We start from the raw sequence: 24,825 nt of genomic DNA, 5'->3' as shown, positions 1-24,825 counted from the left end.
ACTATTACTAAACACATGTAGGTTGTCAAAGCTTCTTGGAAAAGTTGTCTGACATGTATGTGCAGTGTGGGAGACTCGACTGCTTACAAAAACTGTCAAATTATCTACACTGCACACTCCGGACAGATGCTGACATCTATGCTGACAATTAAGAAGAAAGTGTTTTGAGCTTTGGTTTGGGAGTAAAATAAAGAGGGTAGGACTCTCTCAGTCCATGGGTTTCAGTCTTCTTTTGTAGCTTTAGTAATTAAATCCTGAAGTTAACATTGGAAAAAATAATGTATAGCTTCAGTCCAGTTCACTAACTCCTGGTGCAGTTGAACTAGTTCAAATACATACAGTATAGTGGAACTACTCTCTAACCTTAGATGTACAGCAATACTGAAAAAGGCTAGGCCAACACCTCAGTTCAAATTAATAAGCATAAATAAATCTTTATTTACAGTTCAGGAAAACTCCATATAAAAAATATTACTGTACCCATGTACAGATTCATCTTAAGAATGGACGTGAATTTCAGAGTGTCCAATACACCGATAGGGTGTAAGTGTCACTTTGGAATTAACCCTTTACTCTTGATTGGAATCTACAGATAAGAGCCGTTTCAGACATGGCAGAGATTTGTTAGCACAGCAACAGACCTTCCCAAAATGGAAACCAAAGTTGTATCATTCAACAACAAGGATGCATCTTTAATATGATCTGGATTAAGGTGACCATTTGCGCCAACACATTTTCATGAGTCTCTCTTGGTATGAGTTGGCATTCTTTGGACCAGCGTTTTTTCCCTTTAAATAGGGAGGACGATACAAAGATCAGCTCCAGCTGTGCTGGATGTGAGCTTCCTCAGTTGTAGTTGAATTTAAAGTTGAAGGGTCCGGAGCCAAAGGGGTTGAAACCCTGGAAGCCTTGGTAGCCTCCGTGGAAGTGATGATGATGGTGACCTCCCTGCTGGCTCTCTGGGTCCATGGGGTCTTCACCGTGGTCAAACTTTGTTCTCATCTCTAGAAACAAACAAGCCCACACATCAATATTCAACAACTGCACCTACAGAATTAGAAATATACTATTTTACTAAGAGACGAGGTTAAGCACCTAGAATCCCCACAGATAAACCTGCTAAATGTGTAGCAGCCTAAGCCCCCGTTCACACAGGACGCCGAAGCAACGCTCAACCTAAAGCTCAACCTACGCTGAACCCACAAGTTTCATTTAGGCGTCCTTGTTAACGTTCACACCACCCGCGCGTGTGCGTCGCTGAAGCCACGCTCACGCCTTGCTCAAGCAATCGTTCAGGATTCACGCCTATTCCAAGCGTGACGCGTGTTGAAGCCGAGCATTGATCTGTCAAGCCAGGCATGAAGTCAATGGGAGTTGTGGGCGGGTTCAAGGCGCCGAGTAGGCGCTGAGAGGAAAAGAGAAGGCTTCTTGTGTGAACGGTTAAGCGTGAGCCTGCCTCAAGCTTCAGTTCTGCTTACGTTAGGCGTCCTGTGTGAACAAGGGCTAACAGAGCCCAACAATCTTGTCAAGGTAAAATACAGTATGCGTGAATGGGACATACAGAAAATATGCAAGTTGGTGCTGATAAATCATTCGGACATTAACTTGATATTGCCTAATTAAGGGGTTAATTGTAATGGTGTGACCTAATAGAAAAAAGGGGATCCCTGAACTATCTGAACTGTGTTATCGGGCTTGGTGTAGAACTCCAAGACCGCTAAAATCTAATCAACTGAGTCGTACACCAATGGTTAAATGTCCACAAAATTTCATCAATTTCTGTTACTTTATATTCCTGTCGACCAAATTTCATCCATGTTACTTTTTGCGATATCTTGCCAACAAACCGAAAACAACCTCCTTCAAACTTTTGTTAGCAAAAGTTAAAATAAATAAAATGCATAAATAAATAAAAATGGCAAGACAGCAGTGGAGAGAGTAGAAATCCTCAAATATGTTAGCAGAAAGCAACAAAAAGAACATTATTAGGGCTCTGCTGTATTTCTCCAAAGGGTACGTGAAGTGTTATGAATGCTTCATATTCTAGAGGAGCCGTTGGTGGGTGTTCCTGTGTAGTTGAAGGGGAAGAGCATCCCATTGACACTACCAGAGTTTCAACTTCTTACCTGGGTTAGTGAGAACCTCTTTGGCCTGAGCGATGTCTATGAACTTCTTCTCAGCCCTTTTCTTCTCTTCTGGGTCCTGGAAGTTGTCCGGGTGCCACTGCTGTGCCTTTTTCCTGTAGGCCTTGATAATCTCCTTTTTCTGGGCGGTTCTGTGGCAGTAAGAACAGCATCATCAGCACATCTATTGAGAACAGGGGTGGGCAATTTCTTTCCCCAGAGGGCCGTACTGACTTACATAAAGTAAGCAAAGGGCCACACATTGGACATCATGCCTGCCAACACTTCTGATTTTCACAGGAGTCTCCCTATTTTTAACCTTCTCTCCCTCTGTTATTGGTAATTTCTCCTGTTAATCCCCTGATATAATATACCATAGTGATACAAATCCAATGGCTGGAGCAGATTAGATTTATTAACATAATTCTTCCTTTTATTGAGTTTTTGGGGGTTGTTTTGTTTTCTTTTAAAGGAACACTCCGCCCATTTTCAACCAGCTTTGTATCATTAGAACATCAGTAGTATATCAGAAAACTGTAAACGGTTTTGAAGTCTGTCATTTAATTTGACAGTTATTGAGTGTTAAAGTGTGGACCAGTGACATCACTGGTCCACACTAACTCAAATGAATAACTCATTAACTCAAATCAACTCTCAATAACTGTCAAACTATTCATCATTCATCTAGTTTGACAGTTATTGAGAGTTGATTTGAGTTAATGAGTTATTAATTTGAGTTAGTGTGGACCAGTGATGTCACTGGTCCACACTTTAACACTCAATAACTGTTAAATTAAATGACAGACTTCAAAACCGTTTACAGTTTTCTGATATACTACTGATGTTCTAATGATACAAAGCTGGTTGAAAATGGGCAGAGTGTCACTGAGGACGACGAGGGCCAGATTGAGATGGTCCAGGGGCCGGCCCAGGGGGCCGCATTTTGCCCATGTGTGATCTAGAACCACGCAAATAACCTTTTCCTTCTTTTCAACATAAACTGGACCTGTCAAAACTGGACCAAGTGTCTGGGTTTCCTACTTGTAGCCCTGGTGTAATATTTCATAACTTCTCATTAGTAAGTCAGTTACTCCTTGGTTCATTCATGTTGTTTTTTTCAGTTCAGAAAGGTTCAAAAGGGAATAAACAGTCTGGTTTCCATGTGGGCTTCCTGTGGAGAATATTGTAAAATACCTTCTGGTACATTCCTGGAGTAAGGAACATGTGACCCACTCATAAAATGCCCTGATATTCCCTGACTTCCCCAGTGAATTTATCACAAAAACCCTGACTTTCCCTGTATGGAATATACACCTCTATAAAAACTCCACTTTATTCCTGACGAGAGGCCTTTTAGGATGGCCATTCAAGCCGCAAGTGGAGTCTGCAGTGCCACCAATTACTGGTACTGCATGGTATCCACCAAGATACCATCATGTCGGAATGAGATGTTTGGAGCGGGGGAGTCTGGTGCAGCGCACAGGTCCTAGACCTGGTGAGACGAGGGAGGAGCCCGGCCGGGTGGCAACCCACAGAGCCCGGTCCCTCTATGTACCAGAGCCCTTCCCCCCCGGTCCCGGTAGAGTAGTTCCGGAGCAGCGGATTGAGTGGCCCTGACCACGTGACCACCTTCGACCCTTCCTAGAGGGCTGACCGTGGGTAGCTACTGGGACGTAAGTTGGGGCTTGGCCAGCCCCGGCTGGGTCACCTGGGCGAGGGTGTATGATGTTGCGAAACCCGAAACATCCTATGACCCCAGGGTACATCACTGAGGATAAGTCCCAGTTGCATCCATGCGATGTTTTCTCTTTACTGAAATTCCCACCTCTTCACTCCCAGGATCTTGTAGTAGTCCCTCTTCTGAGACTGTTTGAGGAGCCGTTGAGCTTTCTCCAGGCCTTCTTTGACCTGACGGTCATTCTCACTGTGTTGACCCGCGGTCTCGTAATCCTTAACAGCTGTGGGTGGGGGGAAGGAGGGGGGGAGGGCATAACAATGCAGGATATGATCAATATCGCTTATTCATTCACGGCTACTAATGGTTGCAGCAGCAGCATTCAAGAGCAGACCAGGTTCAAGCACTTATTTTGGCATCCATCCACCCTGCGTTAAGTGTCTCGGCGCAAACACACTTAACGGCACAAGGCACTGAATCACTTTCTCAAATCTTCACTGATTTAACAAACATTATGACCCACAGGATCTTGCTTGACTAACTAATACTAATGCTCTTTGCAATGACAGCTGGTAACCACTCACATCCCATAAAAAACAACTGCACAATCCTGCAGTGTAGGCATGTAGTAAACCACTTTATTCATTTAGCAACTCAAGCCCCATCACCTTCAGCTCGAGGTGCAGCCGCTCCAGGCTGTGTTTGTGTGGGCATGTTTCCGTGCTTTGAGGCTTGTTTACCCTGTGAGGTGTACTGAGGTGTGTGTGTGTGTGTGTGTGTGTGTGTGTGTGTGTGTGTGTGTGTGTGTGTGTGTGTGTGTGTGTTTGTAATGAGTGTGCGCACGCTCTGTGTGTGTGTGTGTGTGTGTGTGTGTGTTGAGTGTGAGGCCCATGGGTTCTGACAGTTTAAAAGCCCGCGTGAGGGCTGACGCTCCCACCTGCTGGTGTGTTCATGCCTAAGCAGATAAAGTGTGTTATTACTGGCAATCTACACCTCCACTGCCCAGCCAGCCTCCCCTGTGGCTGCAGAGCTGATGGAGAGGAGAGCAGGCTTGGTGTGGGGTTTTCTTACTGCTTGCCTGTGATGATTTTTGTTCAAGGACAAAAAAATAAATAAAAAATGCTGGGCACTCAGTTTTTCCTCTTATCTTCTCAAAAATAAAAGCTAAAACTATCTCGGCTGATTCTTTTGAACATATATATTTTTTAACTTAACAAGTAGACCATGGGAGGTTTAATCTGACTGCACTTCTTCACTTTGTAATGGAAGTCACAGAAGTGTTTTGAGTTGTTGCACTGAGCAACTGGAAGGGAAATCAAAGGCTAAAGCAGGAGCTTAAATGCTAAGGCAGTAAATGTCACGGTCTAGCAGTGCAGCCTTTTAGATAGTTAGTGATCAGTAAGATCCTCCGTTTCCCCCCCATCTTTTATAAGAAGCAGTGTTGTGACATCGTGTTGGTACTCTGTGCCCAAACACACTGATGAGGAGTGGACGACTTCTGCTACATTTCTAACAGATTTGACAGATAAAACAGAAGATGTACTTGTAGGCAGAGATTTCAACTAAAATATCCACTGGCTGTTTGCACAGAGTGCTGGCAGACAGCCAGCTCACGGGCAAGGAGGATGACTCTCAGCAATTTGACGACAGGGGAGACTGCTTCAAACTAATAATCCCTCATCTGCCAACAGAAATCATAGAGATAGTGAAAACAGTGCGTGTGTGTGTGTGTGTGTGTGTGTGTGTGTGTGTGTGTGTGTGTGTGTGTGTGTGTGCGCGCCCGCCTTGGCACTGCCACCCAAGAATTACGTTGGGCTTGATAAATGAGCAACTGTGCATAATTTCAGCCCGCAAGGCTAGATCTTGCAAGCTGTGCGTATTTCAAAAACACACTGCGCTCCACGCCCAGTGGTAATGATACTGGCTCACGTCGGGGGTTTTAACAGATGTTTGATGTTTGTAGGCAAAAGACATGGGGGCCATGTGCAATAACAAAATTTGATATGTAAAAACTATGTTTGCTTAAATTTCATCCACCTTCAAACTGAAATGGTGATGCACAAACAGGCGGTGTGAAATGAGACTTGGATTGATTGGATGTGATCATGTCCCATTCAAATGCCTGCATGCTTCCTGCACTGAGAGGAGTTGATCTGATGGTAAAACAGCGCACTCTACATTCATCTGACTGAACAACAACCAAAGCAGGTTGACTGGATCTCAGTGAAAGCCAGGACACTTAACTGCAATGCATTTCTTTTGCTGCAGACTATGTGCAGAGTTATACGCAAGGATCACATGCGTCAGACTCCTACAATAAAACTGATGATCTGTGGTTCTTGATTGTAGTATTAAAACAAACATTTTAGCTTCTTTATTTCAATGTTCTCATCATTACCTTAAACTCTAAGCAGCTAATTTTTTCGCTTTGATATTCTAGTTGCCTGCTGAGTTGCTTTGGTCCACACCTTTTTGTGCGTTCCTAATGTTCTCATCACAAAACTAACCTGAGGTGGTAAGAAAAAAGCGGGGGGCTAAGAACACGCAACTTGAGAAATCACTTGTATTGGTGTTAGTAAATTCATATACTTTTTGGAGAGTAATGCATTCAATGGCTTAAGTGTGAGCTGCCCTGGAGTCCATCAAGTTGAAAAATAAAGAAACATCCATGCCACCAGGTGAGTGCTTACCTTCCTCATACTGCTCTTCTAGGAGGTAGGCCTCAGCTCTGTCCTTCAGCACGTTGACGTTCTCTGGCTCAGACTGGAGCACCTCACTGCACACTGAAATAGCTCTGCTCCCCTGCTGGCCCTGGTCATCACACACACGCACACATTACAGACACTTGCTTGACCACTCAATACTTTTGAATTCGTATTCATAACCAGACCGTTTGACACAAATCCAATTGTTAGAAATAAAATAAAAATATGGTTTTCTAACCTAACTTTCTTACCTGCGACAGCGCGTGACAGATGCGCTCCTTGGCATGGAGGGAGTAATGGTGAATGTTGGGCTCAGTCTTCATCACCGCCTCGTACTTGCTCACTGCGTCCTCGTACCTAAAATGAGGAGAGACAGGTAGGTGCTTTAACCATGCTGACACTGGGACAGAGACAGGTAGGTGCTTTAACCATGCTGACACTGGGACAGAGACAGGTAGGTGCTTTAACCATGCTGACACTGGGACAGAGACAGGTAGGTGCTTTAACCATGCTGACACTGGGACAGAGACAGGTAGGTGCTTTAATCATACTGACACTGGGACAGAGACAGGTAGGTGCTTTAATCATACTGACACTGGGACAGAGACAGGTAGGTGCTTTAACCATGCTGACACTGGGACAGAGACAGGTAGGTGCTTTAACCATGCTGACACTGGGACAGAGACGGGTAGGTGCTTTAACCATGCTGACACTGGGACAGAGACGGGTAGGTGCTTTAACCATGCTGACACTGGGACAGAGACGGGTAGGTGCTTTAACCATGCTGACACTGGGACAGAGACAGGTAGGTGCTTTAACCATACTGACACTGGGACAGAGACAGGTAGGTGCTTTAACCATGCTGACACTGGGACAGAGACAGGTAGGTGATTTAACCATGCTGACACTGGGACAGAGACAGGTAGGTGATTTAACCATGCTGACACTGGGACAGAGACAGGTAGGTGATTTAACCATGCTGACACTGGGACAGAGACAGGTAGGTGCTTTAACCATACTGACACTGGGACAGAGACAGGTAGGTGATTTAACCATACTGACACTGGGACAGAGACAGGTAGGTGATTTAACCATACTGACACTGGGACAGAGACAGGTAGGTGATTTAACCATGCTGACACTGGGACAGAGACAGGTAGGTGATTTAACCATGCTGACAATGGGACAGAGACAGGTAGGTGCTTTAACCATGCTGACACTGGGACAGAGACAGGTAGGTGATTTAACCATACTGACACTGGGACAGAGACAGGTAGGTGCTTTAACCATACTGACACTGGGACAGAGACAGGTAGGTGATTTAACCATACTGACACTGGGACAGAGACAGGTAGGTGCTTTAACCATGCTGACACTGGGACAGAGACAGGTAGGTGATTTAACCATGCAGCCACATCATGCCACTCCTTTACAGGCTCCCTTCTTGCAGAATGGTAAAGATGATCTAATGTGATGTGTGCCAAATACGATGTGACAGCCCTTTCATGTTGAGATGAGCATTGCCTGTCTGTTTGTACGACCAGCAGGTGAGGATGCCTGTGGGTACACGGGCTGTCATTCTAGGTTGCTGGTGATGCAATCCCTGCTGTTCAGGCTATATTACAGGGATACACAATTCACATTGCATGAGTACTCACACCCATACATACACACACACACACACACCTCTGCTCTTGGATGAGTTCCTCTGCAGACTGGATTTGTTTGTTGAGCTTCTTCACCTGCTTGTAGTGGCTGTAACACTGCTTGTGATCGGGATCCAGCTTCAGGCACTCACGCACCTCACTGAGATCACAGAGGAGGATAAAAGAAATAGGTGAGGGTGATTAAAAGAGTCACATCTTTTCTGTGACATCATATGATGTGCAATATGACAAACGTGCTACTACCCACATAGGCCAGATAGAAAAAAAAAACTGCTAGAAACTTTCCCAAATAGGGGTATGTGTACCCCTTCAAGTAATTTCATAAGCACATTGCTAAAGTGGTACGTGCAACTAGTTCCCCCTGGCAGGTGTCAACTGTTACACTACTCTGTGAAGAGGTCACCGTTCAACACATGTCAAAACTGCGTGCAAAGCAACTAGCTAGCAATTTGCTAGCTGGTTGGTTTGCACGCAGTTGCTAGTAGCAAACCTGGATAAATGGCTTCACTTGCAAACTTGTTAGAATTGTTCATTCATTTAATCATCAGTTGTGTTAGAATGCTAACAGTTTAATATGAGTTTAATAGAACACATTTAGGAGCATCATCAACACACATGAGGGGGTACTATTATTATTATTGGCACGGCAAAACAGCTCAAGGGGTACATAAGACGATAAAGGTTGGGAAGAAGTGTTTCAATTAATGTCACTGGACAACAAATATTGAGATGTAGTCCATTAGAGAGAGCTAATACGGTGCATATCCTCTGTGTGTGTGTGTGTGTGTGTGTGTGTGTGTGTGTGTGTGTGTGGGGGGGGGGGGGGTTGCTGTATTTGCTCTGTAATTCTTTTTAGTAATCGGGACATTTTCTCATAGTGACACACTCTGGTTTTTGGCACAATGCCAAGCATCTAGTACAGCAACCTATGTACTGTACACTCAAAGTTGGTCTTACGTGAGGGACATCTCGTGGTCTCCAAGGTGATAGTAGATGCTACTGAGCTTGTAGAAGGCCTGGGTGTTGTCGCTCTTCAGCTTGGAGGTGGCCTTAAGGTCACTGACAGCCTTCCCCATCTCTCCCATCTCAATGAAACACTCTGCTCGCAGCTCCCGAGAGCTCACATCCCAAACACAAGTCTGGAACAGGCAGGAGATGCTATGTAAGACGCAGTGCAATACTAATGCTGATAACATTGACAGTGTTGTGTGGGCGTTAGGCACACTGAAAGAGAGTTCAGAAGGTGCTGATCACAGACACAAACATCTCACATAAAAGAAGAAGAAAAAGCTCTACAGGCATAAAAAAAAATTACTGACAAAATGTCAGCATGAAGCCTTCTTCTTGATCTTAACATTATCCGTGTAGTAGGCCCATATGATTTCTGCAATGCAGGGGGGGAGAAACAGGTGGAATCATGGAATTTGGTCATTTCCATAATTTGGCTGAAATTCCTAAATGATTTTAAACTATGCGATGCTGACAAGGTGTGCTCCTTAGGGCTGTCGTCGACTCAGGATTCTGCCAGTCGAATCGGACTATTCTAAACAAAAAAATAAAAAATAAGAATAAGAATATCTTCAGTGATTATTTCGACCACATTATCAGTCAATGCAACAGAGTGATGGGGACATATTTTTGAGCATTTAAAAATCAATAAGAGACTATTATGATCATGCAAGATTTGAATTGCCGACGCTGGGCTATTGGATAATGGATTTGTCTGAATAATGAGACAGCAGGACACACAAATATATATTTTTTAATTATTCACTTTCCCCGCCCAGCCGGTCCCGGGGATTGAACCAACGACCTTCCGGGCACAAGCTCGCTTCTCTAACCTTTAGGCCACCCCTGCCGCACAACATTAAACATGAAAACAACATGTAGCCTACATGGATAACAACTTGAACAGTTATTTAGCCTATTTCTCAAAAACTAATAGGCCTAAATAAATCTAAACAAGACTAAAGTAACAAATGAAATTAAGATTGGAATTTAGATGGGGGGACTGCTCGACTTGAGGAATCTCCATCGACTCATGGGTCTCTCGACTGATAATCGACTACTCGACTTTTAGAGGACAGCCCTCGTGTTCCTTACCTCAATGATGGCGTCGAGCTGGGCAGCAGCTGTCATGTGATCCCCGCTGTTGAAGTTCCTGTGCGCCTCAGCCACCAGCCTCTGGATCTCATCTGACTTGGTCAGCTGACTCTGGGCTTCCTTCTCCTCTTTGTCACTGGGGTTGGACTTGAGCTGGTGGAAGAGACAGCGAGACAAGGCATGACATCGAGTCCTGCTGGCGGTGATTTAAAGCGGTTTAGCCACCAACTGAATGGAATGAAGACATTCCTCTATCTGATGAAGACGAGGGGACTTAACGAGAGCAGAGGAAGAGCTAGAGGCAAAAAAAGGTTGAAGCCAGGGAAGAGTCACGAGGAGACAGACGGTAGAGCAGTCATACTCAACTTGCAGCCCGGGGGCCAGATGTGGCCTGCGATAGGGTGCAGAATGGCCCCCCAACCATTTTCTAATTCACAATGAAACCGAACGTTAAATAAAGTTTGACTGAGCTCCAGCTAAATTGTCAAATATGGCCGTCTGCTCGCCACCCAGGCACTTACAGTATATGTACTTAACTTAACTAACTATCCTACTATGCAAAAAACTGTGAGACTAAACTCCGGCTGACAGCCCAAAAACCTACAATCCACTACAGAAAAAATAATGTTTTATTGACTGGCCCCTGGCCTCCTGTCATTTTTGCAAAATTGGCCCCTGGGCAAAGCAAGTTGAGTATCCCTGCGGTAGAGCATTACGGTAATATGCTTAGGAAATGTTGATTCTATCCAACTCATTCCAATATAGGCAAGCTCTTATGTTTGAAAAGATACTTGTACCAACTTTCACTTTTAAAAGCATTGCTGTTAAAAAGGTTGGGTACTGAATGTCGGTACTTTCAAGGGTAACGACCAATTTATTTATTTTTACCTTTATTTAACCAGGAAGTCACATTGAGGTTGAAACCTCTTTTACAAGTGAGACCTAGCCAAGACAGGGTCAGCAACGTGAAAAAACTTAACATGACAACATCAAGTTACAGAATACAGACACACAGCAACATAGATGGGACTAAAACAAAACATTAACAGGACTGCATAAATCACAACACAGCTACAATAGTTACAACGAAAGCACCTAAAAGCAACGACATTATGTTACAATTTAGATAAAACAACTAAAATTACAATGGCTACAGTGAAATAAAAGGGCAGCAATATTTAATTGTGTATTTACATATTAGTTGAAACAATTGCAACCAAAAGTAGCCACTTCCTTAATTCTAAGTTTAAAATCATGCAAGGAGATAAGGGTCTCGAGTTTGAGTTTGGCTTGCAGATCATTCCAGGACCAAGGACCATAGTAGAACAGACTTGCTTTACCAGCCTCTGTTCTGACAGGAGGCACTTTGTATTGAAACCAACGATGTGACCAAAGGTTATGGGTGGTTTCCAAGGGTGTAAACTTACGGTTTAAATAAGAGGGTAATTTACCTGAAATAATCTTGTAAACTAAAATGTACCAGTGTACACTGTATACCAAATTACATTGGTATTATTACCGAGGACCAATGAGTACCAAATTTCGGTACCTGCTGAGAGCGCATCTGTGTGTAAAATGTTCAAAATAAATAACAATGTTGAAATTGATAAGTTTAAGTTTAAGTTTGTTTTTTCACAACTGAAATGACAGGGTTTGTAATTATGGAGAGAGTACCGAGAAAAGGTACCGTTGGGTACCGGTACTGGTATTGGTTCAAATGTGAACAGTACCCAACCCTAATTGCTGTCCTCGAGGACTGCAATGGAAATAAGCCTTCTGGCTTTATTGTGTTTTCATCCTCTGTGATTTTTAATGTATGTAATGACTGCAGTGCAGTGTTACTGTATATGTGTTCTTTAAAAATCGAATAAATTCATTCATTCATTGCCAGCCACAGCAGTACTTACTTAAGCAGTCCCTAAACCCATTACACTATAATCATGCTCATCACAGAGGTCATCATCCTCACCAGAGCAATCTCAGCTAATGGCACATCCTTTACAAATAGAGCCGGCTGTCCCGTAAGCGTTTCCTGCTAGCTCAGCCTTGGGAAAGAGAGTAATGCATAAATGTGATGCATTACAGCGTGCCAGTGTTCTGGACTGCTGAAGCAGCAGGTGAGGTCAGCATGCACCTCAGGCCAGACCCATTGAGATCCTACCAGCAAAATATGAGCCACATAAAACTGCACAAGTCCAAACGCCTATTGGCCTCTGCTGGGTATATGGCTCCTTGCCATCTTGAAGCAGGAGGCACGACAGTTGATTTCAATTAGAAAACTTTCGACACCTCGGGAGCGCTATCAGAAATTGACTTTTTTTTCCTAACCTGCATTAAAAAAAAATCTCACCAATAATACAGTTTAGCACCAATAACCCAGTTTAGCACCAATAACCCAGTTTAGCACCAATAACCCAGCTTAGCACCGATAACCCAGCGTAGCCACCTGAAGTTTCCCATTACAGTCTATTAGAAAAGGAATGCTAACCCGATCTTTCATCCTTCTCTGGTGGATAAGGCCTTCTCCTTGTGGTCCAACTCAGGAATTAAGACTTTTAGTGATTTATACATTGACAATACCTTCGCATCCCTTCAGCAGCTCTCTGAGAGGTTTCCTCTACCGAGACATTCTTTTTTTAGATATTTACAGATCCGCAGTTTTGTTCGTAATTTAAGCCCTCATTTTCCCAACCTCCCGGAGCCCTCACCTATTGACTCTTTTTTAACTCCATTTTCTTTTGTAAAGGGCTTGATTTCTTGTCTGTATCAACATATTCATTCATTGCGCCCAGCCTTACTACATAATATAAAGACCCAGTGGGAGGAGGATCTGGGTGAGGAGATTTCCGAGGAACTGTGGGAGGACATTCTGCATCGGGTTCACTCCTCATCTATTTGCGCTAGATTCGGTCTGACCCAATGCAAAATCCTTCACCGTGTTCACTTCACTAAGGTCAGACTTTCTAGGATTTATAAGGATGTTGACCCTACATGTGACCGATGTCGCCGGGCTCCTGCTACATATATTCACATGTTTTGGACTTGCCCTTCCCTGTACAGTTATTGGCTGGACATTTTTAAATCAATTTCAGACTGTACTGGGACCCAATTTGAACCAACAGCTATTACAGCACTGTTTGGGGTTCTGCCTCACACTCTGCCGCTTCCAAAATATAAAGCAAACTTTGTTGCTTTTGTAACTTTATTAGCTAGACGTCTGATTTTGCTTAGGTGGAAGTCAACTGCACCCCCCTCTCATCCCGCATGGATCAGGGACATTCTTTATTTTGTTAAAGTTGAAAAAATCAGGTGCTCTGTAAATGGCTCACTTGCCAAATTTGATCAAACCTGGGGCCCCTTTTTTACACACGTTAAAAAGTTGGAGTTTACTGTCATTCCAGAGTAACAGTCTCTCATGCACAGATGGTGGATTTGGAATGTATCATTCTGTATTATGTAAATTTAGTATAGATTTTTTTTTCTTTTCTTCTTGGTGACCAATATGTACGTTTTGTGTTGTTTTTGTGTTGGTGTTGTTTTTTATGTTTCTGTCATTGGATTGTGCAAGATCTTGTTCTTCTGCATACTATATTTGACACAATATCAAAGCGTGACAAATTACGTTTTGAACACCTGTATGTTGTTGAAAAAACTAATAAACAAATCTGAGAAAAAAAGAAAAGAAAAGGAATGCAAGACTTAACTGCTGTGCTTCAATTTAGAGATAATTGTGTGAATCAAAAGCTGGTGGCTTCTCTGTGTATTCATTAAAATACAATGAAAAGGCTAAGGGACAAACTATGAGGACAGGCTTAGGGGACTACAGCCTTGCCACATGCCCGGTGGCACAATGTGATGAATGGCGATATCTGACATTCATATCCTATCACAAGAGGAATTAGCAAGTCATGATAACCTCACCTGAACATTCAGCAGCTTTCAATCGAATCTACGAATTAAAGGATAAGCAACAAGGGCATTTCTCTCTTCTGGCAGTGTTATGAAACCTCAGTGTAAAATGGTTATTCTAATGGGAAACGTATTAGTGAGTTTCACTCTTGCTCCTTAACGAGCACCTGCAAACGATCCCTGAAGACCCAAATGAGAGTTGGCCACCAATTTAATTATCATCAAATGATCATCCTTGGCTTGTTGTTATACACGGTAACAAATTAAATAAATGTGCATCTTGCATAGAAAAGCCCAATTGTCCTTCTTCCAATCAATGTTGATGAATGAAAAGCTTATGATTGTACAGGTGCAACGGTCTTCTTTTTCAATTGCATTTTGTGCCAAAAACATAAGGATAAACAATAAAGCCTAGTTCTCATGCTTCAGCGTAGCCTTTCAAATCTCAGATCAACACTGACACCTCCTGGTGAACGTTACTTCCTCAATTAAAGAGTCGCCTTCTACTCAGTCCCATTCCCATAGAGTTCAAACGGCATATTACTATACTGTACTTACCACCTTCTTAAAGTCGCTCTCTGCCTCATCCAGCCTGCCTTGCTTCAGAAGGAGGTTTCCTCTCTGAAGTCTTGCCTGTTGAGAGGGAGCGAGAATTTGTCGTGTTAAAAGCTGTAAATATAATCTCTAGACTTTGTTAACACAGCTGACATAACTGACCTATTTCACAACGTAGTCATGCTTGCCTGGACCTGGCAATATCTGGCTTGAGTTGCGGTATAAATGTGCACATATAGGATAGCAACTTCTTCTCACTATTAGTGTAAATGTGTTTCTTTACACTATTGGGTCAGACACAGACTCAGAATGTCTCAGGTGGATTCAACATGACAAGAGTACACCTGTTTAAAAAAAAAAGCCTGGGTGCCAGGGTAAGAGTGGATTTCTCACATTTGGGCCCAGGACTGAAAAGTTGTAACATGAGCTAACATTCACAGTGGGACTCACAGATGTGAAGTCAGGCTTGAGTTCTATAACCCTGCTCAGATCTGGCAGTGCAGACTTCGACTTGCCCATGGCTAGGTAAACTGTAGCTCTCCTGTAGTACGCCATGTAGTTCTTGGGATCGCCATCTGGACAAACAAAACCATTAAGATGAATACTGTGAGTTATATTTCCTAATCACCTGAGGTAAATCGGTTTGAAACAGTTTGGTTATTTCTGTGACTTACCCACAGCAGCATGGAAATGAGAGAGGGCATCAGCTAGCTGGCCAGCAGCGAGCAGTTTCTTCCCCATCTCCAGGTGATTCTCCACACTCCCATCCCTGCCACATTTCACCCCTGAGAAACATTCACAATACCGACATGTCAAACATATCAACTCATCAAAAAGTATGGAAACTTGTGTTTGGTCGATCATATCGCTGCCGTTACTGTATCCTCAGCATTGTATCATATCTCATTGGAAAGCCTGGACATTTTCCTTTACAAATATGCCTCTTGTATGGATCATGCATTTTGCAAGTGAAATTTGCCAAATTTCCTTGCCAATGTCAAGCATGCTCTCCTTTTGGTATTGACTCTATTGTTGCCCTGGTACTATCTCCAAACTCAAGGCCAAGGTCCGTGACAAGGTTTGCAGGACCTTTAGGGCAGATATGGCTCTCTGATCAGACAATCGGGAACAGACTGCACACAGGCACTCTCCAATATCTTACTTACTGCATTGGGATAGCTTTCAAGCCTATGATGAGATTATGATACAATGCTGAGGATACAGTAACAGCTGAGATATGATCTACAACAAGAAGTTTCCAAACTTTTTTTGACGAGTTTATAATAAACACAATAGGCATGACATCAATGTTTTGAGCATATGGTACACAGGCTATTCCGCCTGTAAATAGTGATTCGCTAGTACAGAAGTGAGGTGAAATCAGGTGACAATCATAACCAGGAAACCCGAGTGCTCTCTGAGAGTACAACTGGGCTAATAACTTTAAAAACCTCATTAGCTGGCTAGCAGCTCCAAAATAACAGCTATCGCTACTGTTTTCCAGCCAGAAAGCCAGCTAGCTAGCTAGTTAGCTAGCAAACTTAACGTTAGCTAACGTTGCTCTACTTGTACTCTACTTTGTGCAGGCTGAATGGCTTGACTGAACAGTGGTCAAAGCTCAAATAAATTATAACGTATAACAGTTAACGCAATAATTTGAGATGTAATAGTCAGTTTCTTACCTTCATATCTCAGATCAATCAAAACAAGAACAAATGGCATGTAAGTCGAGACTTTGTGCGCTATATGGTTGATGGAAACCATGGTTAGATCAATAGCTGGATCAAACAAGCCCTGCAGTTTCTTGCAACAAACTCTAGCTAATGTTATTTTAACTAGGCATTATCTTGACAGTCCCATGTGGTGACAGGCAGCTATTCATCACTTCATTCCCAGTCAGAAAGTCCAGTCGACCGGTCGTGGGGGGCAGTGATTGGCTGAATTGTTGGGTAACTCCGCCCACCTCTACTGGTTCAACAGAGAGGAGCCACGGCAGCACAAAGTCAGCGTGTCCTATTGAAGAGGTGTGTGTGTGTGTGTGTGTGTGTGTGTGTGTGTGTGTGTGTGTGTGTGTGTGTGTGTGTGTGTGTGTGTGTGTGTGTGTGTGTGTGTGTGTGTGTGTGTGTGTGTGTGTGTGTGTGTGTGTGTGTGTGTGTGTGTGTGTGTGTGTGTGTGTGTGTGTGTGTGTGTCTATAGTCTGTCTGTCTGTCTGTCTGTCTGTCTGTCTGTCTGTCTGTCTGTCTGTCTGTCATCACTGGGGGGGGGGGTCATACAACAAAAGTTTGACTCATAGGCTACACCAATGTAAAAGTTAAAACAATAATTTATTAACTAAAACTAAGGGAAAATAACTAGACAACACAAACTACATTAACAAACAGACTGGTGAGTGTACCGGGCCCAGGTGCACCCAATCAGAGCCAGGCTCCTTCAAGACAGGGACAGGAGAGTGGGAGGGTCGTCACAAAAGAGCAGTCATCAGAGAGACATTCTGTGGTCTAATGAAAATCTGTAGGGACACAATATAACGTTGGAGAACCCCTGCGGCATTAGACTATGACAGTAATTGTGTTATATGACTTGGTACTCAATGATCACACTGTTGTAACACTGCTAGTGGGTACAGTGAAACTAATGAACAAAATAATCCTCAAATGAAATGATGATCCTGAGCCCCATTGGAAACCACTCTGTATAATGCTTTGTGGGATTGCAAAGATGCTGCCACAAAAATACTAATAAAGCCGCTTCAAGATGGTGAAGAAAATACTCTTGCCACATAACCGTTTTGGTCTCATTACCGTGACTTGACAAATAGATTTTAGACACAAAAGGGAAGTTATTTTACAAAGGCACATTGTCAGTGTTATCAAGCAATATTTTTTTTCTCCAAATGGTCAAAACACACTTTCATACATAATTGGCATAATTACTTGGAAGTTCTAGTGAGAGATAAAAAAGCAGAAGACTTTATCCAATATAGAAGCAGATCTGTTCCATCAGTTATTCACAGGTGTATTTTCTTTAACATTCAAGTTCACTTTGGTCTTTGGAAATCTGTCTCCCAAAGGTGAATAAGCAAATCATACATTTTGGTGTTGTCCTTGTAAATTATTAGATTTTTTTTAATCAAATGGGGGGATGGTCTCTTTTGATTTGTATCAACAGAGCTATATCAATGAGAGATTAAGCCCAGAAAGCTTGTGTTTTACTGTAATTGAGACATGTACATGCATTATATGTCTTAAAACTTGTTCAGAATGAGGAGTACGGACTTTGAAAAGCACGCAAAATAATGCCACCCAAATCTCTGCTGAAGCACAGTAACATAATAAATCTCTGCTGAAGCACAGTGACATAGTAAATCTCTGCTGAAGCACAGTGACATAGTAACAAATCTCTACTGAAGTAACATACTAAATCTCTGCTGAAGCACAGTAACATAATAAATCTCTGCTGAAGCACAGTAACATAGTAACAAATCTCTACTGAAGTAACATACTTCTCTGCTGAAGCACAGTAACATAGTAACAAATCTCTGCTGAAGTAACATACTAAATCTCTGCTGAAGCACAGTAACATAGTAACAAATCTCTGCTGAAGCACAGTAACATAGTAACAAATCTCTCCTGAACCACAGTAACATAGTAACACATCTCTACTGAAGTAACATACTAAATCTCTGCTGAAGCACAGTAACATAGTAACAAATCTCTGCTGAAGTACAGTCAGTAACATAGTAACAAATCTCTGCTGCAGCACAGTAACATAGTAACACATCTCTGCTGAAGCACAGTAACATAGTAACACATCTCTGCTGAAGCACAGTAACATAGTAACAAATCTCTGCTGCAGCACAGTAACATAGTAACACATCTCTGCTGAAGCACAGTAACATATAGTTAGTTGTTTTCCATCTTTGGATAAGCTATAGGTCACACATAAGAGGTGGTTGATGTCTTGCTGCTCCTGCTGATCTCAGACACACTGCTGGCTCCGCTGCTGCTCTGGGCCTTTCTGCTCTCTGTGCTCTCTGTGTGCGCTGGGGACATGGTGGCCTGTTTGGCTGGAACAGCTGCGTAGGCGTCAGGCAGCCCGTAGGCAGGGACTTCTTTTCTCTTTGAGCTGGGAGGTCGAATATGAGATATAATTATGTTTTGGGTGTTATTGTGTGTTTTCTGTGTAAATAATAGAATCCTAGAACAACAAGAAATCACAGCAGTACCTTGACTGGCACCCTTCCTTCCCCGCAAAGCTGCTGTAAATAAGACCTCCAACAACAAGGAGGGTGGAGCCGCCCCAGCCAATGAACACACCAACACCTATTTCAAATCTGAGAACAAATGCAGGAGTAATACATGTATACGTGCATTGTGTTTTCATTATAGAAATGCATGACGCACTTGCATGAAACAGTTTGCTGTAGGCCTAACACTTCACTCTCCATGTTTACTTACTTTTGGGCTCTGAAGTCAGGGTTTTGAAACTCTGCTCTGACTTTGTTTCCATAGTAGGAGAAAGCAATCATGGAACACAACCCTATGGCAATAAGGCATATATTTACGTTAAGGATCATCTTAAATAAACATTGCAATGTGATTTTCTTATAGCTCCTAGCGAGGCGTTTTACCTGAGATAAGGTAGTTCATGCCTCCAGCAAAAGTCACTCTTGCATTAGCAATCTCTGATCCTCCAACCTTGGTGCACTTCATCCCCACCATGACGAGAACGGATCCAAAGAAGCCCAGGATAATCGAGGTGATGATGAGCGCACGGCACATGTGAATGTCCCCTGTCCAGGAGGGACAACAAGAAGACAAAGACATGCTCAGTGCTTAAAGTGACCTACTGTACAACTGTGGTTCTAAAACTTGTTTACGTCAAGTAAACATCCTGACATCCGAAATTATGAAATGAATGTATGAATATCAATGATATCATATATTATGTATGAATGAAATGAAATTACAGTAGACCCACATTTGATAAGATTCTGTACCAGGGTCCCCTATCTGATACAATTTTTGCTTTTAGATGTTTTATTACAGAAAGTGTATGAAACCCGTGACCAAAATAGTCATACACTCTGTCACTGTGTTATTGTGGATGGAATTCTAGTGAAAATAAATTACCCCCAACACCCCCCCCCCCCCCTTTTTTTTGGGGGGGGGGGGGGGGGCATTTTCACCTTTATTGGACAGGACAGTGTGATGACAGGAAAGCGGGAGACAAGGAGGGCCACATGTAGCAAAGGGGCACGGGTCGGATTCGAACACGGGTCGGCTGCGCAAAGGACTAAGCCTCAGTGGTACGCGCTCTACCAGGTGAGCCACCACCCATTCACCTTTTTGCTGGGGGGACCCCCTGGAAACCCCCCAAGGACCCCTGTGGGTCCCCGGGCCCCACCTTGAGAACCACTGACCTACAAGATGTCATTGCTTTTGCCCCATGGTGACATTTTCACTTACAGTTCAGTGCGAGCATTGATGGAATCCCCTTGCAGTCCGACACTCCCGTGGAGTCCGATATACAATCCTTCCACAGGTTGGAGAAGTAGTTTGAAGTGGTCAGAACGATGCTGTCCACTTCAGACCAGGTCCAGATCTCTGTAACCATGGTGGAGCAGACCAGGATCCACCCGGTCACACAGACCACGAAGCAGCCGATCTCCATGTACATCACCACAGTCCTGTAATTCATGCCTGCCTTCCTGTCCAGCTGCTTAACACACAGAGAGAAGAGAGAGCAGCTCGAGCAACGGCACAAGTGCAGCCGGCGCCTGCTTCTCAAGCCAAAACTGAAAACTGAAACCAGAGAGAGAGAGAGAGAGATCTCAGCTTTGTCCTCCCACTGTCCCACCTAAGACACTGCAACACACACACACACACACACACACACACACACACACACACACACACACACACACACACACACACACACACACACACTTGCACACATAGGGGAGGAGACAGAATATGTGCTTTTGTTGTGTGAAGGTCACTCTCAGCACGTTTGTTATTGGTACAATAGCCAAGAGCCTACCAGCATGAATTGAGTTTTGTGTACCATTTCCCTCTTGGTTCATTGATTATATAATTTGCCTCTTATTTCAGATGCTGTGCAAAAACACACTGTTGAAGCATTTATTTTCATCTTTATGTTTGAGGTTTGAAATGAGGATTTATGAATGCAAGAAATGCTGAAGCTAGTAGCTAGCGAGCGTTATTATCAAGTAATATACTACATGATGTGTAAAGAAACTCACAATTGTCGTTGTACAAACAAAGTATTTATTATATGAAATTCACAGCTATTCCAGTGACAGTCTTCAAAAACAATAAATCATAATTTACCTTACACAGAAAGGTAACAAACGAAAAGTAAACAAAATATATCTCAGATGTGACCTATTTTACCAAAGCGGAATTGACAAGAGCATGAAAACATCCAAATAATTTACAATTATTGTCCATGAGATGCATTGAAGAGACAGCTAAATTGTCCTCATTTTCCAACACACACTCATCCCATCTATGAGCCAGAGGTGGGGACTTGGAATATGACTTGAGATTTGGGATTTGTGAACAATCTTTATTTATTTTACTGTACAGTATGTCTACCGATACTGTCTGCTAGCTAAAGGAGTGATGATAATACAGTACATGCTTTGAATCCCTTCAATATCTATGCAAAGTTCTAAGCGGTACTAGCTGGCATTCAGCAGATGATAGAACGCTCATCCATAAGAGACTTGAGACTTGACTTGGACTTGTGACCAAAGCCCTCAAAGACTTGGGACTTGACTTGGACTTGCAAAGAATGACTTGTGAGCATCTCTGCTATGAGCTATATCATTCGTTTATTCGATTTCTACTACACAAATGCATCTCTTTCTGACATCTTCTCCGGTGTTGTCTGTGAGAGCTTTGAGATCTTGGAGCTGTAGGACCGCCCTGAGCCGTAAGACCCGTAGTACTGTTTGGATGGTCTGTAGTATCCCGTGTATAGGGTTCTCCCATAGGTTCTTCCAGCCGAGCGAGGGTCCATGTATGTTCTTGTTCCATAGGCGTACACCACTCTGCTGCAAGACAGGAACATAGTCAAAGTTAATAATGCAATATGACCACCAGCCACAGGGAAAAGACGGCAGATGGATGATTTATTACCTTTCAGGCCAGATTACTCTGTAGACTGTCACAGCGTAAAGCACGGCCCCCAAGAGGATGAAAAAACTTGCTACCAATCCCAAAAATATGGGAGTTCCTATGTCATACCTGGAAATAGGTTCAAAGTATAAGTAAAATGCAATGAATCGGACAAAGTGCTACCATGACTGTGTACATGACCATAGTTGCCATAGTAGCCTAAAGTTGTAACCTTACTGTGCTGCTATGTGTGATATTGCTACTGTCATGTGTCCCCGCATATGTGCAGGTATGCTATACTGTAATACACAGTATGTGTTCTTTACTGTGTTGTAATTGTCTATTCATGTGGTTTGTTGCCGCATGTTTCTGCTGCTCTTGAGTTTTTAGCATTGTGTCTCTCTGTTGTCTGACCTGTCAGTTTAACTATTTGCTTGTTGTTGTTGTTGTTGTTGTTGTTGTTGTTGTTGTTGTTGTTGTTGTTGTTGTTGTTGTTGTTGTTTTCTTTTTCCCTCCCCAAACTCTGTTCCCTCAGGAGGTCTTTTACCTCCTGCCAGGTCATTATTGTTAATAAGAATTTGTTCTTAACTAACGCCTGGTAAAATAAAGGTTGATGATAATGATGATGATGATGGATATTGCCTTCTTATATTATACAGTATAAGGCAAATGTCCTGCTGTATATACTGTATAATGAATGAGAAGCTGCTGCCAATTATTTGTTGTTTGCCCTGCAATGGGGGGATGGCAGGATGTACAGTATAGCGTGGGAGGATAACGCTATAACCCCCAGGTGTTTTTTTGTGTGTGGTCAAAATAGTGATATGTTGGTCTCGACCTAGTTTCAAGATGAGGACCAGTCATGTTACCTCATATCACAATAGGCATCAGCTCTCAGCATAAGTCAAGTGTAAGCCAAGTGTGACGTTGTTATGACGTGTGTCTCCTGGCAGCGTAACGTCCGTTATGACGTGTGTCTCCTGACTCATTACCCCATACTCAATAGCCATGGTCAGCGCGTCATCATCCTCCCTCCCTGATCCTTCACCTCAATGGTTGCTGTACCTGGGCTGATCGTATCCTATCCTCTGAAGCTGTGTTTCGCCCCACCCACCTCCCCAGTCCACCACCCATGTCTTGACCATTGACTGTATAATATTAATGTCTTGACTCCTGAAGAATTCCCTACAGGGGGTGGGGGGGATTCTCTATCCTAGACTGAGCAGATGCCCTCCTCTCTCACCACAAGAAGAGAGGCATCTTACCATGGAGTCATTACGCCAAATAATTAGTTGCCATGCCATTTGTGTATAAAGCTCGCTTGTCAAATTTGACCCAAGTGGTCTCTCATGATTGAAACAGATTGATGGGAAAGAAATGCTGTACCGTAAGACTCCTGGTTGTAAAGTGGCAGCAAAGGTTGTCCTGGCAATCCTGTTGATGTATAAGCAGTAGGCAGCAATGTCTGACACACCTGTGTGAAGAGGTTTGGGTGATACTAAGACACGGTGAGGGCAAAACATTTCTGTGATTTACACAGACTAGGAGCACCACACGTGTTCTGCACTCACCTCCAACAAAATGAAACACCGCTCCGGCGAGGAGCAGTTTGTCCTTGGTTTTCTCCGCTCCGCCAATATAAGTGCACTCCATCCCAACAAAGCAGAACGTTGCACCAAAGAAGCCCAGAGTTAAGCCGCACATGAGCAGGCCGCGCACTCCCTGGACATAAGCTGTGAGGAACACAAACAACATACAGATCATGTCATGTTAAAGGGGCACTTCACCAAAAAAAGAAAAGAAAAAAAAGCTGATTTATTTTGCACATGATCTCACACATATCTGAAAACTGTAAACAGGCACTGAATTATTGGGTTGTATTACTTACAATGGCATCACTGGCATCAACTTAACTCAAATCAGCTCTCAATAACTGTAAAACTAAATGAATGCCTGCGAAAATGTTGACAGTTTTCAGATATGTGTGAGATCACGTGCAAAATAAATCACCATTATTTTTCAGTGTAGTGTCCGTTAAGCTACTGTATGTGATAACAAATGCCCAAGAAAGATGAAGTGAAATCTACTGTGCTATTTGGTGGATACTACTTTTATACAAAGGCCTTTATAGTACCCATGAGTAGGCTACACACCCTTTAAGCAACAGAACACCTAACCCTAGCTATGCCATGCTCCACTGCTCTCCATCCAGTATCTATATTCATGCAAAGTGTAAGATTAACAGAGGTCGAACTTGCACATCATCCCTGAGGTGTACGAGACTTACGGGTGACAGTCCAGAGCACTGGGAAGTCTCTACAGTTGGTTACTGCTGTGGAGTCGGTGAAGCAATCCTTCCACAGGTTGGACCAGTGCCAGGCCACCTTGATGATGTAGGACCCCCCTTGTCCTCCTATTTGGATGATCCTCCAGTAGTCCATGGCCATGGTGCAGAGCACAAACAGCCATCCCAGTGTGGAGATCAGGAAGCCAAACACTTGGATCAGACGTTTCCTCATTGTTTCAATCAGTAGATCGAAGCCAGAGGAGATGGGCTGGTGTAGTTCGGAACAGGCTCACTCACGCTTTAGCTTCTGCCCAGTGGCAGCCCCTGTTTCATTTCAGTGGGTGGCAATGGGTCTGTCAGGAGGACAGGGTGACGTGTGTGTGTTTGCGCCTTGTGCCATTAGTGTTGATGTGGGCTGTGTGTCACCGTGGAAGATGTTTACTGTAAACTCTCAGGAGTGTGGCGCCCACTTAACATATCCTGCTGCACCACTTCCAGCTGCCTTTTCGTTGAAATTAACGTTTGCACCAATTTTCCATTATGCAGCAACAAACACATTTAATATGTCATAACACCACATTACTTTTCATCATTTGTTGTGGTTGTTGTTGTTGTTGGATACACACATTTTTCTTTATCTTTACTATTTTTCACAT

At 43.2% G+C, this 24,825-nt stretch overlaps 3 protein-coding genes across 4 annotated transcripts; all 3 read right to left on the bottom strand.

Annotated features, from left to right (window-relative positions):
* Window positions 1-496: 496 nt before the first annotated feature.
* dnajc3a (DnaJ (Hsp40) homolog, subfamily C, member 3a) lies at window positions 497-16,571 on the bottom strand. Its single transcript, XM_083639382.1, has 12 exons — window positions 16,420-16,571; window positions 15,412-15,522; window positions 15,188-15,312; window positions 14,741-14,815; window positions 10,274-10,426; window positions 9,128-9,309; window positions 8,190-8,309; window positions 6,755-6,860; window positions 6,489-6,609; window positions 3,949-4,081; window positions 2,127-2,275; window positions 497-1,004 (listed from the first exon to the last, which is right to left on the bottom strand). The coding sequence occupies exons 1-12, from the start codon at window positions 16,499-16,501 to the stop codon at window positions 847-849; spliced, it is 1,515 nt and encodes a 504-aa protein (XP_083495508.1). The 5' UTR covers window positions 16,502-16,571; the 3' UTR covers window positions 497-846.
* A 515-nt stretch (window positions 16,572-17,086) lies between these two features.
* On the bottom strand, window positions 17,087-20,504 carry LOC310778065 (claudin-10-like). The gene is made up of 5 exons (XM_083638385.1): window positions 20,206-20,504; window positions 19,368-19,529; window positions 19,195-19,276; window positions 18,963-19,070; window positions 17,087-18,862 (listed from the first exon to the last, which is right to left on the bottom strand). Exons 1-5 carry the CDS (start codon window positions 20,435-20,437, stop codon window positions 18,673-18,675), a joined length of 774 nt encoding a protein of 257 aa, XP_083494511.1. The 5' UTR covers window positions 20,438-20,504; the 3' UTR covers window positions 17,087-18,672.
* A 514-nt stretch (window positions 20,505-21,018) lies between these two features.
* Window positions 21,019-24,466, bottom strand: LOC310778589 (claudin-10-like). Of its 2 annotated transcripts, XM_083639063.1 has the most exons (5): window positions 24,170-24,466; window positions 23,454-23,615; window positions 23,269-23,356; window positions 21,904-22,011; window positions 21,019-21,818 (listed from the first exon to the last, which is right to left on the bottom strand). In XM_083639063.1, exons 1-5 carry the CDS (start codon window positions 24,399-24,401, stop codon window positions 21,611-21,613), a joined length of 798 nt encoding a protein of 265 aa, XP_083495189.1. In that variant the 5' UTR covers window positions 24,402-24,466; the 3' UTR covers window positions 21,019-21,610. The 2 variants fall into 2 exon arrangements, with proteins under 2 accessions (XP_083495189.1, XP_083495190.1); XM_083639064.1 differs by lacking the exon at window positions 21,904-22,011.
* Between the last annotated feature and the right edge of the window lie 359 nt (window positions 24,467-24,825).

Source organism: Poromitra crassiceps, assembly GCF_964638095.1.
Source record: "Poromitra crassiceps genome assembly, chromosome: 6".
NCBI lineage: Eukaryota > Metazoa > Chordata > Actinopteri > Beryciformes > Melamphaidae > Poromitra > Poromitra crassiceps.
Note: the sequence above shows the minus strand (reverse complement) of the source record. Positions and strands in the feature narration are given on the sequence as shown.

Bases quoted from the DNA above. Each gene is read 5' to 3' on its own strand.
- dnajc3a (XM_083639382.1), bottom strand. From the start codon at position 16,501: ATGGTTTCCATCAACCATATAGCGCACAAAGTCTCGACTTACATGCCA. The intron at 6,861-8,189 runs GTGTGTGTGTGT...TCCTCATTTTAG, and splicing joins GAACTCATCCAAGAGCAGAG to GTACGAGGACGCAGTGAGCA. The intron at 6,610-6,754 runs GTAAGAAAGTTA...TGTGATGACCAG, and splicing joins TCTGTCACGCGCTGTCGCAG to GGCCAGCAGGGGAGCAGAGC.
- LOC310778065 (XM_083638385.1), bottom strand. From the start codon at position 20,437: ATGAATTACAGGACTGTGGTGATGTACATGGAGATCGGCTGCTTCGTG. The intron at 19,071-19,194 runs GTAAGTAAACAT...ATTTGTTCTCAG, and splicing joins CCTGACTTCAGAGCCCAAAA to ATTTGAAATAGGTGTTGGTG. The intron at 18,863-18,962 runs GTACTGCTGTGA...TCGACCTCCCAG, and splicing joins AAGGAAGGGTGCCAGTCAAG to CTCAAAGAGAAAAGAAGTCC.
- LOC310778589 (XM_083639063.1), bottom strand. From the start codon at position 24,401: ATGAGGAAACGTCTGATCCAAGTGTTTGGCTTCCTGATCTCCACACTG. The intron at 23,357-23,453 runs GTGAGTGCAGAA...CTCTTCACACAG, and splicing joins GGTGTTTCATTTTGTTGGAG to GTGTGTCAGACATTGCTGCC. The intron at 21,819-21,903 runs GTAATAAATCAT...CCTGTCTTGCAG, and splicing joins AGAGTAATCTGGCCTGAAAG to CAGAGTGGTGTACGCCTATG.